This window comes from Cloeon dipterum, chromosome 2, assembly GCF_949628265.1.
Source record: "Cloeon dipterum chromosome 2, ieCloDipt1.1, whole genome shotgun sequence".
NCBI lineage: Eukaryota > Metazoa > Arthropoda > Insecta > Ephemeroptera > Baetidae > Cloeon > Cloeon dipterum.
The window spans coordinates 18,671,214-18,685,342 of NC_088787.1; the positions used below are offsets into that span (position 1 = coordinate 18,671,214).

General features: G+C 38.1%; 6 protein-coding genes across 7 annotated transcripts; 3 read left to right on the top strand and 3 right to left on the bottom strand.

Annotated features, from left to right (window-relative positions):
- The first annotated feature begins 237 nt into the window (after positions 1–237).
- Positions 238–2,721, top strand: CCT6 (chaperonin containing TCP1 subunit 6). The gene is made up of 9 exons (XM_065481772.1): positions 238–464; positions 569–632; positions 846–1,154; positions 1,211–1,425; positions 1,476–1,635; positions 1,687–1,866; positions 1,926–2,214; positions 2,272–2,440; positions 2,496–2,721. Exons 1-9 carry the CDS (start codon positions 328–330, stop codon positions 2,566–2,568), a joined length of 1,596 nt encoding a protein of 531 aa, XP_065337844.1. The 5' UTR covers positions 238–327; the 3' UTR covers positions 2,569–2,721.
- Positions 2,710–3,963, bottom strand: Pop4 (ribonuclease P/MRP subunit POP4). The gene is made up of 5 exons (XM_065481774.1): positions 3,771–3,963; positions 3,575–3,705; positions 3,157–3,359; positions 2,927–3,093; positions 2,710–2,872 (listed from the first exon to the last, which is right to left on the bottom strand). The coding sequence occupies exons 1-5, from the start codon at positions 3,784–3,786 to the stop codon at positions 2,736–2,738; spliced, it is 654 nt and encodes a 217-aa protein (XP_065337846.1). The 5' UTR covers positions 3,787–3,963; the 3' UTR covers positions 2,710–2,735.
- Positions 3,964–4,193: 230 nt separating this feature from the next.
- Positions 4,194–6,727, top strand: LOC135938191 (ubiquitin-conjugating enzyme E2 G1). The gene is made up of 5 exons (XM_065481775.1): positions 4,194–4,359; positions 4,789–4,891; positions 4,954–5,051; positions 5,109–5,287; positions 5,704–6,727. The coding sequence occupies exons 1-5, from the start codon at positions 4,314–4,316 to the stop codon at positions 5,782–5,784; spliced, it is 507 nt and encodes a 168-aa protein (XP_065337847.1). The 5' UTR covers positions 4,194–4,313; the 3' UTR covers positions 5,785–6,727.
- Positions 6,728–7,349: 622 nt separating this feature from the next.
- Positions 7,350–8,940, bottom strand: LOC135936818 (proteasome subunit alpha type-6-like). Its single transcript, XM_065479787.1, has 6 exons — positions 8,795–8,940; positions 8,478–8,572; positions 8,205–8,286; positions 7,993–8,148; positions 7,661–7,937; positions 7,350–7,604 (listed from the first exon to the last, which is right to left on the bottom strand). Exons 1-6 carry the CDS (start codon positions 8,868–8,870, stop codon positions 7,547–7,549), a joined length of 744 nt encoding a protein of 247 aa, XP_065335859.1. The 5' UTR covers positions 8,871–8,940; the 3' UTR covers positions 7,350–7,546.
- A 269-nt stretch (positions 8,941–9,209) lies between these two features.
- On the top strand, positions 9,210–11,716 carry LOC135936772 (uncharacterized). The gene is made up of 6 exons (XM_065479722.1): positions 9,210–9,396; positions 9,528–9,702; positions 9,772–9,928; positions 10,017–10,130; positions 10,185–10,307; positions 10,361–11,716. The coding sequence occupies exons 2-6, from the start codon at positions 9,607–9,609 to the stop codon at positions 10,696–10,698; spliced, it is 828 nt and encodes a 275-aa protein (XP_065335794.1). The 5' UTR covers positions 9,210–9,396; positions 9,528–9,606; the 3' UTR covers positions 10,699–11,716.
- A 387-nt stretch (positions 11,717–12,103) lies between these two features.
- LOC135937254 (uncharacterized) lies at positions 12,104–14,096 on the bottom strand. Of its 2 annotated transcripts, none has more exons than XM_065480367.1 (4): positions 14,004–14,096; positions 12,975–13,334; positions 12,792–12,906; positions 12,104–12,737 (listed from the first exon to the last, which is right to left on the bottom strand). In XM_065480367.1, the coding sequence occupies exons 2-4, from the start codon at positions 13,312–13,314 to the stop codon at positions 12,137–12,139; spliced, it is 1,056 nt and encodes a 351-aa protein (XP_065336439.1). In that variant the 5' UTR covers positions 13,315–13,334; positions 14,004–14,096; the 3' UTR covers positions 12,104–12,136. The 2 variants fall into 2 exon arrangements, with proteins under 2 accessions (XP_065336439.1, XP_065336438.1); XM_065480366.1 differs by having other exon boundaries at positions 13,965–14,086.
- Between the last annotated feature and the right edge of the window lie 33 nt (positions 14,097–14,129).

The window sequence follows — 14,129 nt, forward strand, 5'->3', positions numbered from 1 at the left end:
AACCAAGCTATATAGTATAAAATATCGTTAAAATTCAAGATTATTTAAATTGGAGTAAAATTATATTCAAACGTCCGTGGACTTATTTTCCCAAGTTTGTGTGCAAAGGTCAAATTTAATTTAGATAAATTAAAGGAATTTTAAATTAACAAGCTTGGGATCTTCATTTCCCTTTTCACCTGCGCAAGTCCATGCCTCTTTTCCGCGTAGATTTAAAAGCCGCTGATCAACGCATGCGCACAACGTGACTTGTGACTTAAGCTGCATCGTTCCAGTCTGTAAACAGGATAATTTTTCGTGACTTCGCCTGTGAATTCCAATCCAGTTATGGCTGCTATTAGTCTGCTAAACCCGAAAGCCGAGTTTGCTCGGGCTGCCCAGGCACTGGCCATCAACATCACGGCGGCGAGGGGCATCCAGGATGTGATGAAGACGAACCTGGGCCCGAAAGGCACCATGAAAATGTAAGTCGCCGGCGCCATGTGACCGCATGGTCTGGAAGCTTCTATCAGATTTCCGCTTGATTTTCTTCAAATTAAGACATAAAGTAATCAAATTTCTATGACAGGCTTGTGTCCGGAGCTGGTGACATCAAAATCACTAAGGATGGAAACGTTCTTCTGCACGAAATGGTAAGCAACTGCTCTCACAAAGCAACAACTCCCAAAGGGTGTGTTAACGCCCACACAAGCAGCACCCAGAATGTTTTGAAAATCTTTCCTAATTGTTTTGTGGTGTTATGTTATGTTAACTTAACGTTCTCATTGGTTCTATATATCTAAAATAATATTTTGGCTCAGTCAGATTTTAATCTTAATCCAAAACTCATTGAAAACATCTTCCAGCAAATCATGAATCCCACCGCTTCACTAATTGCCAGGGCTTCGACAGCTCAGGATGACATGACAGGTGACGGCACCACATCCACCGTCCTTGTCATCGGAGAGCTGCTGAAGCAAGCCGATGTTTTCATCTCCGAGGGACTGCACCCGCGTATCGTTGCTGAGGGATTTGATCTTGCCCGCAAGAAGTCTTTGGAGGTGCTTGACAGCATCAAAATCAAGGTTGATGTCAACAAAGAAGGCCTATCTGGCGTTTCGAGAACAGCCTTGAAAACAAAGCTGCACCCCAAACTTGCTGATCAACTTAGTGATGTAAGATTTGCGTGTTTTGGAAATGATTATTTTAGGAATAACTATCATCATTCCAGGTTTGCGTTGATGCCATCCTGAGCATTTACAGCAAGGATATCCCTCTTGATCTGCACATGGTTGAGATCATGGAAATGCAGCACAAAACAGAGCTGGATTCAAAATTGGTGAAGGGTATTGTGATGGACCATGGAGCAAGACATCCTGACATGCCAAAGAAAGTCACTGATGCCTTTATTCTCACGTGTAACGTGTCTATGGAGTACGAGAAGAGGTATTTTATTCAATTTCTTTATTTTAGAAAATCTAATGCATTTGTATCAGTGAGGTTGCATCTGGGTTCTTCTACAAGAGTGCTGAGGAGAGGGAAAAGCTGCTCAAGGCTGAGCGCGATTTCATCGAAAAGAGGGTCCAAAAGGTCATCGAGTTGAAGAGGGCTGTTTGCGCTGGTAACAAGAAGGGCTTTGTCGTCATTAACCAGAAGGCAAGGATTTGAAATTTATCAATGGAACAGCAAGCTCATGTTTCACTTCAGGGAATCGACCCCTTCTCCCTGGACGCGCTTGCTAAGGAGGGCATCATGGCCCTGCGCCGCGCTAAGAGGCGCAATATGGAGCGTCTCACCCTTGCTTGCGGAGGAATCGCAATGAACAGCTTTGACGATATGCTGCCTGAGCACTTGGGATACGCTGGACTTGTTTATGAGCATGTTCTGGTACGAATTTTTAATCAATCACGAGCTATTACATTTGACTAATAATGTTCTTAAAAAAGGGCGAGGACAAGTTTACTTTTGTCGAAGAATGCAAGAATCCTCAGAGTGTGACCATCCTGATGAAGGGTCCCAACAAGCACTCACTTGTCCAGATGAAGGACGCTATCAGGGATGGGCTCAGGGCTATCAAGAACACCATTGACGATGGTTGTGTTGTTCCTGGTGCTGGAGCCTTTGAGATTGTTGCGAATAAGGAGTTGATGGCGCTGAAGCAGACTGTCAGCGGAAAGGCCAAACTCGGCGTTCAAGCCTATGCTGAGGCGCTACTCATCATTCCTAAGGTCCTAGGTACTTGATTGAAACGCCAATGATCCAGCCAAACATAAATATTAAATTTCATTTCAGCACAAAACGCTGGATTTGATACTCAGGATAGTATTGTTAAGCTTCTGGAGGAGGCGGCAAACACTGGATTGCCTGTTGGTCTCGACCTTTCCACAGGGGAGGCTATGGTGCCAGCTGATTCGGGAGTTTTCGATAACTTCATTGTCAAGAAGCAAATAATCAACTCTTGGTACAAAGAGAATTTAATTTAATTAACCGCTTGTATTGATAGGAGTTTCTTTCAGCACTGTGATTGCAAGCAACCTCCTCCTTGTGGACGAAATCATGAGGGCAGGAATGTCATCTCTCAAGGGCTAAACACGCCCTTTCAACCAACCCCGCCTTTAACTGTTTCTCAACTTTGCAACGTAATTCCTTATTTAATGTATTTGTTCACGAAGTCATGGTATTTTCCTGTCTCAAAGATTAATTCTGCTTTCTAATAAAGTAACAAAAAAATTTACAGCAGAACTTTACGAATTTTATTATAAATCTTTGACAACCCTTTGCTTGATCTTCTTGGTGCTCCTTTCTGCTGGTTTCGTTAGGAAATGCTTTCCAAAAACAGTGAAAGTGATGTCCTCTAAATGCACTTCAAATAGGGAAGATGATTTGGGAATAGCTGAGAAAGGATAAAGAGATGAGACAAAGCAAACGCTTCAGAAAATAATAATACTTTTAACTGAGTTATCTTCGCAAATAATTTGGAATGTATTCTTGGTGTCCATAAGGATAATTCCTTTGACGCCTACTAATGACAAACACCTTGAGCGCACAACTTTGACAACTGCACCGTGGTAGTCAGCCTTTTGTAAAAGCAATGTCGCTTGCTCAGATACTCCACTAGCAGGAAAATAATTATTTATGTTTGTCTTTGTAACCAAATCAGGAAACTTATAAGCTTACCCTCCATTGCGGATTTCATTTAAATCGATGTACGACGTCATGTAGCCAGTCCACAATTCATTTAAAGGAATATAGTCAGTGTACTTCATTCCTTTCTTAGGCAGCTTGCGCAAGTTCAATTTTTCCATTTCCTTGTGGGACAACTTTTGTTTCTTTTGCCGGACAATCGCTTTCTTTTTAGGAGGCATTTCCAAAGGGAATCTCTGTAATATTATTATTAACAATAATTATTGTGGTTATTGATGTTATCCTTTGAATGAAAAGCTGCATAATATAATAGACTCATTTAGCATCCACCCTCTTGTGCCAAAAATTTGATCATGCTAAGACAAACAACTTTTGTTTAGTGGCCACTAATTGAGTCACAAAAAAAAGTTTGTGGACGCTCATTTGAGTCACGACCAGGTCACGACCAAACCTTTCGAAGCTCATTGTCGATTTCTCCTCGATCATTGGCAGGTATAACACTTTCGATAAACTTTTTTGTTTCACAGGTCTGGATGCACAAAAAGTTTTCATTTTTCCTTCCATCTACTTTTAAATACAAATCTGAAAATAAAAATTAAACTGTCAACATTATGTTACATAAATCAACGCGATCGCGATAGACAAACCATTAACGCTTTCCATTCCTAATAAGAATAATTTGTGGAATAATTATGTATTTATTTCTTCGGTTGAGCTGACTGTCCTTTTCAAGTTCGGCAATATTTTTTCCAGTTGACTGATAGTGATAGATTCCTCGGCAGCCAGCAACAGCAACAAAACTCAATGCCTGCACCTGCACGCTTCTCGATCCCGACGACGACAGCTGGGGCTCCGGTGTTTAAATTTTAGCGCTTAAAATGCGCTTGAGAAAGCAACAGCATTCAGCATTGAAATATCATACAAACTTGTTAGTTCAGACTATATTAACTAAATTAAGACTTTCAAAAAAATAAATGGATAATATAAAATCACAAATATCAGCTCAACTGTTGTTGAAATTAAGCAAAAATTATCAAAAACAGTAATCAACAATTTACGACGGCGCATGCGCACAACGTTTCGACTGCTACTTCGGCCTTGAACGAGTAGAAAATAGCAATCGTTTCTCTTGCTGGGTTTTGGTCATTGTTAGGATAATTTTTCGTTCAATTACCCATCTAGATACACACATGTCAGAATCCCAATCATCTCTTCTACTCCGGAAACAACTTTCAGGTGAGTTGGAATAGGAAATGCCCCTAAAAGTAACCAATTTCATAACAAGCCGAAGGATGTAAATTTAGCTGTATGTAATCATGTCTTTCGCATCAGCAGCTGATCCGAGTCCGCAATTTCTAAATTCATTTGCTTCCTCAGAAAGCTCTCGAATGGAATTCGCAGTCACCTGCGTGTTGCTTTTGTGGTATAAATGCTATAGTTTAACGTCCCATTGCATCGGATGCGTAAAAGTTGCATCATCGACTTATTTCCCAAGCTTTTTTAGCGTGCGCACGGGATGCTTTACATATGTATGCAAAGCCATTCAGACATATTTGTTTTCGTATATTTGCCAAGCACCTCGTGTTCTGTAACTGTCAACCATTCTTTCAAAACACTTTTGCTTCTTCTAAACACCTAAATGCTTCGTATTTTGTATGATTTTAGAGTTGAACAAAAATCCTGTCGAAGGTTTCTCTGCGGGACTGATCGATGACAATGAGATTTACAAATGGGAAGTCTTGATCATAGGGCCTCCTGACACCCTCTAGTAAGCACCATTTATTGACTAATCATTATTTCTTGAACCTGCAACCATGCCTTTTATTTCAGCGAGGGCGGATTCTTCAAAGCTCACCTCCACTTCCCAAAAGAGTACCCCCTCAGGCCTCCTAGAATGAAATTCATCACAGAAATTTGGCATCCAAACAGTAATGATTTAAAAATGAATATATATTCTCTTAAATTTGAAAACTGAACTTTTACAGTTGATAAAAATGGTGATGTCTGTATCTCAATTCTTCATGAACCTGGCGATGACAAGTGGGGTTATGAAAAAGCATCTGAAAGATGGCTGCCAGTGCACACAGTGGAGACCATTCTGATTTCTGTCATCTCCATGCTAGCTGACCCTAATGACGAAAGTCCAGCAAACGTAGATGCAGCGGTAAGAACTTTATTTTGAAAATAACCTCTGATACATTTTGCTTTCATGTCTTGGTAAAGTGATACCCAAAATTGTTGAAAAGGGAAAGAAAATACTATCAGCTTACTCATTTTTAAGAATACCAATTTAAAAATCCAGGGTTTGTTTTATTTAGATTCAATACCTTGGTTTTCTAGCTGTATCTATAATTTAAATCATTTATCAGCTCTATTTCTTTAGATACTTCTAAGTCTACGAGGCATAGATACAATTTTAACAATCTTGATTGATGGTATTGAGGAACAAAAGTTTATTGATTTACTTTTTTACAAGTTCCTTAGCAATATCTCCAGAAGCATTTCAATCTAGATTGAAAAGGATTATCAACACAGCTTTACTTTCCACCAAGACTAAAATATGCATTGCACGTTTTGCAGAAAGAGTGGCGAGAAAACTACCCTGAATTCAAAAGAAAAGTAGCACGTTGTGTTCGCAAGAGCCAAGAGGAGTGCGTGTAGGAATCTTTGAAGGCCGGTGAATTATTCTTCCATGTGATGATGATTCAGCACGTGCCCCTCCAATCACAACCAACAAGACTTTTTTGTCGTTTGCTTTTTTTACTCGGAAAATCACCGCTAACTCTGCAAATTTGAAAATACAAAAAAATACACACGAGCATCAAAATTACTAAACTTTTAACAAATGATTTTGTCTTGTTTGCTGCTTGCATCGAATTAACCTGTTTCGAAGTTTGATTTCCAAAATTGTAATCCATCCCAGTGTGAGCCTAAGTGCTTTCCCTTCTATATACCAGTGTAATTGGCAACTCTCCTGGAAAAGATAAATACGAACGTGATCAGCATGGCTCAAACTGGAAATGACAAACGAGAATGAAAATGTGTGACTGCATGTCAGCTTCTTTTTTTATTACCCCAAGTCCACATTAGCCACCACAGGATCTACCTCTTTCTGCTGAGCAAAGAGAAAAAAACCGCGGAAGAAGGACAACTTCTAGTTTCTCTGATCTGCATCTTTTACACAAACAATACACCAGTTTAAGAATTATTTTGTGCCCAAATTTATTTCGCTTGTAATAAATAATCACCTCCTGCTCCAGCAGCCTTGGCTTTGGCTTTAGTGCTGTGGGCATATCTAATTGCATGCTTCATCAAATACGAACATAGCGAGGCAGAATGTGCAATAAGGTCTCTTCAAACTGAGGAAACTTCTTGGTTTTTCGATTACACTTAAAAATTGTTCATGGATATTCATAGCCAATTTAAACAAATCTCCGAGGTATATTCCAAGCCTTTAATCTCTGCTCGACCATATTTTTATTTTCAATTGCATTTTTTTAATCTGATTCTTTAATGGCGTTTGAGAATGTGACTTTGTAAACTTTGAAGAGGATAAATTATGAATGAGTAAAAAATAAAGCTTAAGTATGCTCTTTCCACAGAACCACTGTTTAATTCAATTAATATAAATCACGCTCAGTTTGAGTCATTCAGCAAGGCCAGGAAGCAATGAAGGTGTCAACATAACAGCTGCCAACCTCCAGGACTTGGAGATTTTTGGGATTGTCTCGTGGTCTGTTTTTGAAAATTTAACTCAGTACAGGTTAATGGATTTTCGAGTTTTTGGTCCCAAAATTCAGCTCATGGGAGTGGGGAGAAATAACGTGTTTTTTCTTTGGCTATCTGGCAAACCTAGTTAAAATTTCTTTATGCGCGGATCCTAAAAGCATAAACCCAAAACATATTTTGGGCAGTTCTATTTGAATTGTCCTTGTTTTTGGTTTTTAACTAAAATAAGAACTCAAAATGCATATAGATAAGAACGATTTATGAGAGCTCACTGCTACTAATTCTTTGAATTAAGAAAATTTTGCATCTTAGACAAATTTGACTCACCATCTCAAAAGCTGGAACGAACTTATAAAATATTCAAATATTAACTGAAATTAGAATAAAGCTTTCATATTTTTGATGAATTATATAACCAACACCAAAAATATCTGTTAAAAATATTTGATCAGCACATGTCATAATTCTTGGGTAGGGATATTAAAAAAACTCTGAAATGCAGTTATAAAGAGTTAATTTATTGAAACGAAAATGTTGAAATATTAAGGACATAATATAGTAGCCTGGACCAGACTGAGCCTTTCCCTTTGATCTTGCAATGACAGCAGATGATATACATGAACTTCAAGTAGTACCACTCCCCCTGATCTGAGAGGTGCGAGATGGCCCAGTCCAGCTTTTATGTGCGGCAATATTAATCCTTCTCAGCAATGACCGCAAGATGACGATCCACCTCTTGTTCAGAAAGTTTCCTGTAATAAAAATGATATTGAAGGTTCAGATGAATTAAAATACCAAGATAACATACTGGAATTTCCTGTTTGTGGCAGTTGACACGACACCAACTTCGACTTCATTAGGCTTGAAATCAACTGACAGAACAGTTGAAAGACAGGTGATAGCAAGTTGGATCGCTTCATCACCCGAGTAGGTCAACTTCTTCTTGAGTTTCTTCTCAAGAAATGAGTTGGCTTCCGTCTGCTTTGATCCAGCACTAGTAGCTTTGTAGCCCGAGAAATAGCCAGCAGGGTCGGTTTTAAAAACGCATGGGCCAAGTTCATCATCATATCCAATGAGAATCATGCCTAAAATTATATTGTTTAGCTCATAAACCAACAAATTAGTTTAAGGAAAGCTTACTGCAGCCAAGAGGTCTCATTTCAGCATTTTGCGTGTAAACTTGATTGATATCAGCAATTCGGCGGCACAGCACATCCACAGGCATTTCATAGCCATTTTTGTACCTGAAGTTCGACGCCTCATATCGAGCTCTCTGAACTTGAGCCAAACTGTCAGCTAAAATTGTTTTAAAATTGTAATTATTACATGTTTTAAATAGGTTTTAGCGTTACCAATCATTCCAGTCATAACACAGCCTACGCCATCCGTAAGCTGGAAAAGATGAGTCACGCTCTTTGGGTCCATGAGCTTGTCCTAATAAAATTAAGGAGAAATTATGTAGTGCATCAAACAATTTGATTTAACGTTTGATCTTGTATAGGAGTGCCAGACTTCCAAAGCTAAAACCCGGAGATCCCTATGCTCCCGTGTTAAAGTTTTCAGTCCCAAACCCGGAGATCTCCGGTCGAAACCCGGAGAGTGGCAGCCCTAAATCTTGTACATACAGGCACTTTCTTCTGGGTGGCTACAATTGCAATGTCAGTTCCTCTGATCGCGACAGACGTGAGTCCACTCTGGTTGATCGCCTTGAACGCATACTCTGAAAGATATTATCCAAGTTACAATGTGAAAGATATTATGTTGAAGATATAGAACTCTTTCTGCAGTAGGTATTTGAGTTCAACAACAAAATAATGGCTTAGTCATGGCCAGACCAAATAGTAATGCATTCAGTTATAAACAAGTTTGGTGTTTCCAAGCTTGATTAAAATTTTCATGCATTTTTAAGATTCATTTGAACCCAGTTACAAGTTTTGCTTACCGACTTGATACAGTCTTCCCTCAGGAGAGAAAATAGTAATATGCCTATCAAAACCGGCACTGCTAGCGCGAGCCATGTTTGTTTGCTGTGCGACTCTGCGTTTTCAAGCAAAGCATTTACGTCACGTACCAGAAACTAAATCAGTCGCACCAACTAAAACAAAAACAGGGTACTCCTTCTGCGAAAAACAAAATCATTTCGTCCTTCTTTTGCAATATACACATGAAATTTGAAATTTTCATTGTCATTTAAAATATTTAATTTTTTTTTTAATAAATTGCATGATAAAGGATATTTACGCTGGGTACATACTTTTTATCTTTCGCTTTTGTGGGGCCAGAGATTAATGATTAAATCTGTTGGCAGTACTGCCGTGTATTATTGTGCATGTGACATTTAATTTGTTTGAAATTTTAAATAAACCAGCTGACCGAGAGAAAACAATATTGGCATAATAATCGCATCATCCAATTATGCAACAAACTTTACCCTCAACTTAGGTTCAGTATTATAAGCGATTATAAGTATGTATTAAGATTATTATTTGTGATTCACCACCCGAAGATATTGCACACATTGACAAATTGAAATTGGGGAAATTGGTAAGAGTTCAATGTTGTCAATCTCACAAGTTCGAAGTTACGATCGTGTTTGTATGTTTGCATTGTACCAATTTGTCTAGAAATCATAATACAAATGATCATGGTTACAATTAACGTTTCTCTGTTTGCAGTTCCTCTTGCGACATGAGTGAATCATTGAGATTCTAAAACATAATATATTTAAAGGAAAGTTAAATTTTGTTTATTTTAATGCCATTTATACTGCAAGCCATGTCCAATGCAAATCAACAACAGCAGGGCAACTACAACACTGCTGCGGTTCCTCCGCCTGTCGTCATTCCAATAGTAATATTCAGAAACACTTGGCATTAATCAGGGACAAATTATTTATGTACATTATTTAATATTGTGTAGAGTACCATCGACTCAGCCGCCCCAACATCAATTCAACAACCCCAAGCAGTGTACTCAAGTGGTGGCGGTGGAATCAGGGTGCTAATATCATCCCTCAATGCACCAGCCCCTAACTATCCACCTCCACCTTCATATGAAGAGGCTATTAACCCAAATGGTAAATTTCTGTTCTTATTTAATTTGTTTTAAAGATTTGCAAGGGATATTAAAGTTGTTTTTAACTAAATTGAATGTTAAAATTTTAGCTCTGCCTCCACCAGCATATGATTCGCTTTTTGGGCAAATCCAAGCAGCTCACCAGTCGTCTGATGGAATGAACGATTTCATTAAAAACCTCACAATCCTCCTTTTTGGCACAAGTGAGTGCACAGAAATCATAGTTTGAAATTGTCACTGATTATCCTTTATTACAGTTGGATGTATGGCTTGCATTGGTCTCGCAGTTGTTGTTCCCTTCGCCATGGTGATCGTTGGTACTCTTTACTACCACGCGTGTCCTGCTGAGCCAAAGATTCCGCTTTTTCTTGTGGTCGGAGGTACGAATCTTTCTATCAGTCAGCTTTCAATGACTCAAACGATTCAAAATCAGGTGCCATCACGCTCATAAACAACTTTCCGCTTGATCGTGCTGATCCAAACAATGAAGTCACAGCCCCACAGAGGAAGTCGTCTCTGAGAGCGTTTCTCACGCTGTTCTCGTTCACCTGGTTTGTTCTCGGCTCTTTTTGGGTCTACAAGCAGTATAGGCCGAGTTACAACCCTGAAGACGACGATTTCTGCCACCCCACCGTCTACCAGTTCGCATTCTGGGTGCTCACGTCGTCCTACTTGATTCTGCTCTTTCTGGCTCTTTCTATATTCTGCATCAGCTTCATGGCAATCGGTGCCGCCGAGCGGATGCAACAGCAGGTCTCAAGCCGGAGATGAGGTAGGGTAGGCAAGGCAAAACCGTCAGATTGTTCTGGTGTTATTTTTGCAAATTTGAAATCTCATGCTACACTAAAATGTGTTTCAATCTTATCACATTGTGATGCTGTACTGTTTTTGGTTTGAGATACAATATTATTTATGATAGAGGACTAACGGATACAGAACGCAAGTATTTTTCTGAAATGTGATTTTAAATTGCCATTATCTAAATTTCAATTAAACTATTTTTAATTTTTGTATAAAATAATATGATAAATTAAGAGGTCTCGCAGTCAGCCAGCCGCGCCGGCCCACTAATTTTGTGTTGTTACTTTGGCTGATTGTAAGCTGCGCCAGCCACGCTTGCCACCAGTCAAAAGTTCGAAAAATCAAAATTGCAGGACAAAAATGGGTCATTGAGTTCACTTTTAAAAGTTTGTCTGCCGAGCCAGATTCAGAAGTCGACACAAATCACAAATGGTTCAAGCCAGTCGCTACCCCAAAATTAAGCGGCTAAGACCTTGAGAAAAACGAGTTAGATAAATTCTTCAGATAAATAATATCCAGTTACCAGAACATGCTGCTCTCATTTTTGTTTTCAAGCATTGCATTTTTTATATCTGAACTTGATATTCATTTTTAGTGTAGCTAGAAATTATTTGAAATTGTTAACTCTATGTTATCTTGGATCCCTATTTCTGGTTTTCTACATAAGCTAAGACAGAAAGAATTTGTGTTCCTCAGCGCAGTTTAAATTTCTTCAATAGAGACTGCATTTATTAGTTTAATCAAATTAATTTAAGTGTAATATTACGGATATTAATTCATCCAATGTATAATTATAATAGTATTATCAATGTGAATTTTCATTTAATTAATTCTGAATGACTGTCGTATTTGAAAAGTTAAGATGTGACATTTATACTTGTACATATAGCTATTTTGTAACTTTCCTGAAACTCATAAAAATTTAAATGTTATTTTATAGAAATGTGATGTGAAGCATGCTATTAAAAACGCATATTTGTGAAAAAAACTTGTTGCCTCTGCACTGATAACACCGACCCAAGCAGCAATTCTTTGGTGAAGATCCTAAGTTAAGTTTATTCGCCAAGTTTTACTTAAAATTTAATGAGTTTCTAAAGCTTGTTCATTGCTACCCACGCGCAATATTTAAAAAAAGATCTTAGTAATATGACCTTTTCCAGGATAAAGTATCAACGTATTTCAGCCATATTGCATAGCTCTATCACAAGCTAACCCTTTTTTAATTCTATAGCTGTAAATGTTTAAATATATTGTGGCGTTTGAAATATCCCACGCAGCCAAACTATTTGAGCAACCACAATATCTAGACAGCTACTTAGGAATTTTAAAAACGAAGCATTCAAATGGTCAAAGTGGATTACGTAAATTATTTTGTAACTCTTTAAAGCTAAAAATTTATTAGCAATCATCATTCACTATCATTCAACATGGTGATACAGCTTTTAGGTTCACCAAAAGTCAAATTAAAATGCTGCAAAAAATACCGCCTATAAAAATTATATGAAACACTTTGATTAGAGCTCTCAGAATACATTTTATACATCTTTTTCACATTTAACTTGGCATCCAAGTAAAGAATGGGCGTCTTTTTCCCTGGAATATACGCTTTGCTTGGAGGAAAGCTCGAAATGTGGTCCCAAACACTCCAACACACTTGGTCAGGAACTGTATTTGCACTTTCACCCTTGCCACGCAGATCTTCAGGTTCTTTCCCGTTGCTCAGAAGCACGCAAATTCGGTCCACGCGGGAAACTGTTATTCCATAGTAGTCACAAAAAGCGCTCTTACACACTTTAAACCCCTTGTTACCCCGCGGAGCAATGAAGTAATAAAAACTGTGTTTTCTAACCACTTTATTCACTTTGCTCTTGCGCTGAGCCGGTGATCTGCAAACAATCAGTTTCTGCAGATACTTGTCTTGCGCGTCTTTCGTTTGGAGGGAATTAAACAGCTTTATCATGCTATCTTTTTCTTCATTAGTTGTCTTCTTGAGACAATTCATTTTACAACTGAAACATAAAAACATTAAATTAGTGCACTCAACAATATTAGGACCTTGTTACCTGCAACTATTTCCCGTTTTCCTTGCTGGAATCACATCACCTTTTTCATTAATAAATTCACTTCCCGTTAATCTAGCAGACTTAAGTTTATTTCTTATCCAATTTTCTGGTATGCCTATGGTAACAAAAGATAAAACAATAATTGAAATTGAGCAAGAGAGCTAAAGATGAGTTGATACATACTTTTATTTTTCAATTTATCAGACGAATCATAAGTTTTCGAGTTTTCCTCATTGTCAGAAGAAAACGTTTCTGCTGGAGTACTTGACGAAGGTGCTGATGGTTTCCCGTCTATTGGCTCTGATGGCTGGTTCACCGTGCTGTCAGAAAGCAATGGCTCTTGATAAAGTAAAGCAGGAGCAAGTGCAGCCTCTGGACTGGGAGCCGTGATGTCTGCAAGACTGACGTTGCACATGCTAACAACTGTGCTCCGGCCTTCGCTGAAGTCCATCAGGGACGAGTACAGAAGGCTCGTCTGTGAGGACGAGTTGGCACTCTGGCCGTCTGCCTTCTCTTCGTCCATTTTTTGTGGCTGTTGCCCCTCTGTCGACAAAAATCAAATGCATAATACCATTCTGATGGTCCAGTAAACTTCAATATGTATTATAACAAAAACCATTATGGTTATAATATACAAAAAATATTTTTGAGCAGTGCCTTGTATATGAACTGCAAAAAGGCACGGACAGATAAGCTTGGTGCGACCAAAAAATACATAATGAAGAAGGATAAAAATAACCCTTCATCCCTAAATTTGCATCTATAAATTTGATGGTTGTTTAAAGATGGAATTTTTTTCAACATTTTTACATTTGGATTTTAAACGTAAAATTGTAAAATTGGTAAATTTGATGTGATGAACACCATTGGTGTCTAATAAATAATATGTAATAATAATATAAAAATGTAAAATTGTCAAAATTTTTATTCTAATCCCAATAAATTTAGGTGCAAATCTCTATATCCGAAAAAGTGTCATAAAAGGGGTGAAAATTAGGGGCGCAGTAAAAACTCATATTATTATAGGTTTCAATCATTCAGGAGCTGGGATTTCGTGTGTTCGCATTTTTGATTACATAATTAACATTCATAGATTAACAGCAATAATCATTACATATAATTAAAAAAGTGTGTTGACGTGCATGTTATCTATTCATAATATATTTTTCTTACTTTGACAGATGATAGACTATGCGAACAAATTTTTTTTACCCTTTTCAGAGCTGTTTTAGTTTTTAGTCTTTGTTTGTTTACATTCTTCTGTCACGTGGTTTTCAAGCATGCGCTTGCTGTTGCTGCTAGGGCTCTCTGATTGTCTGATTGTTAACCGTATAGAGC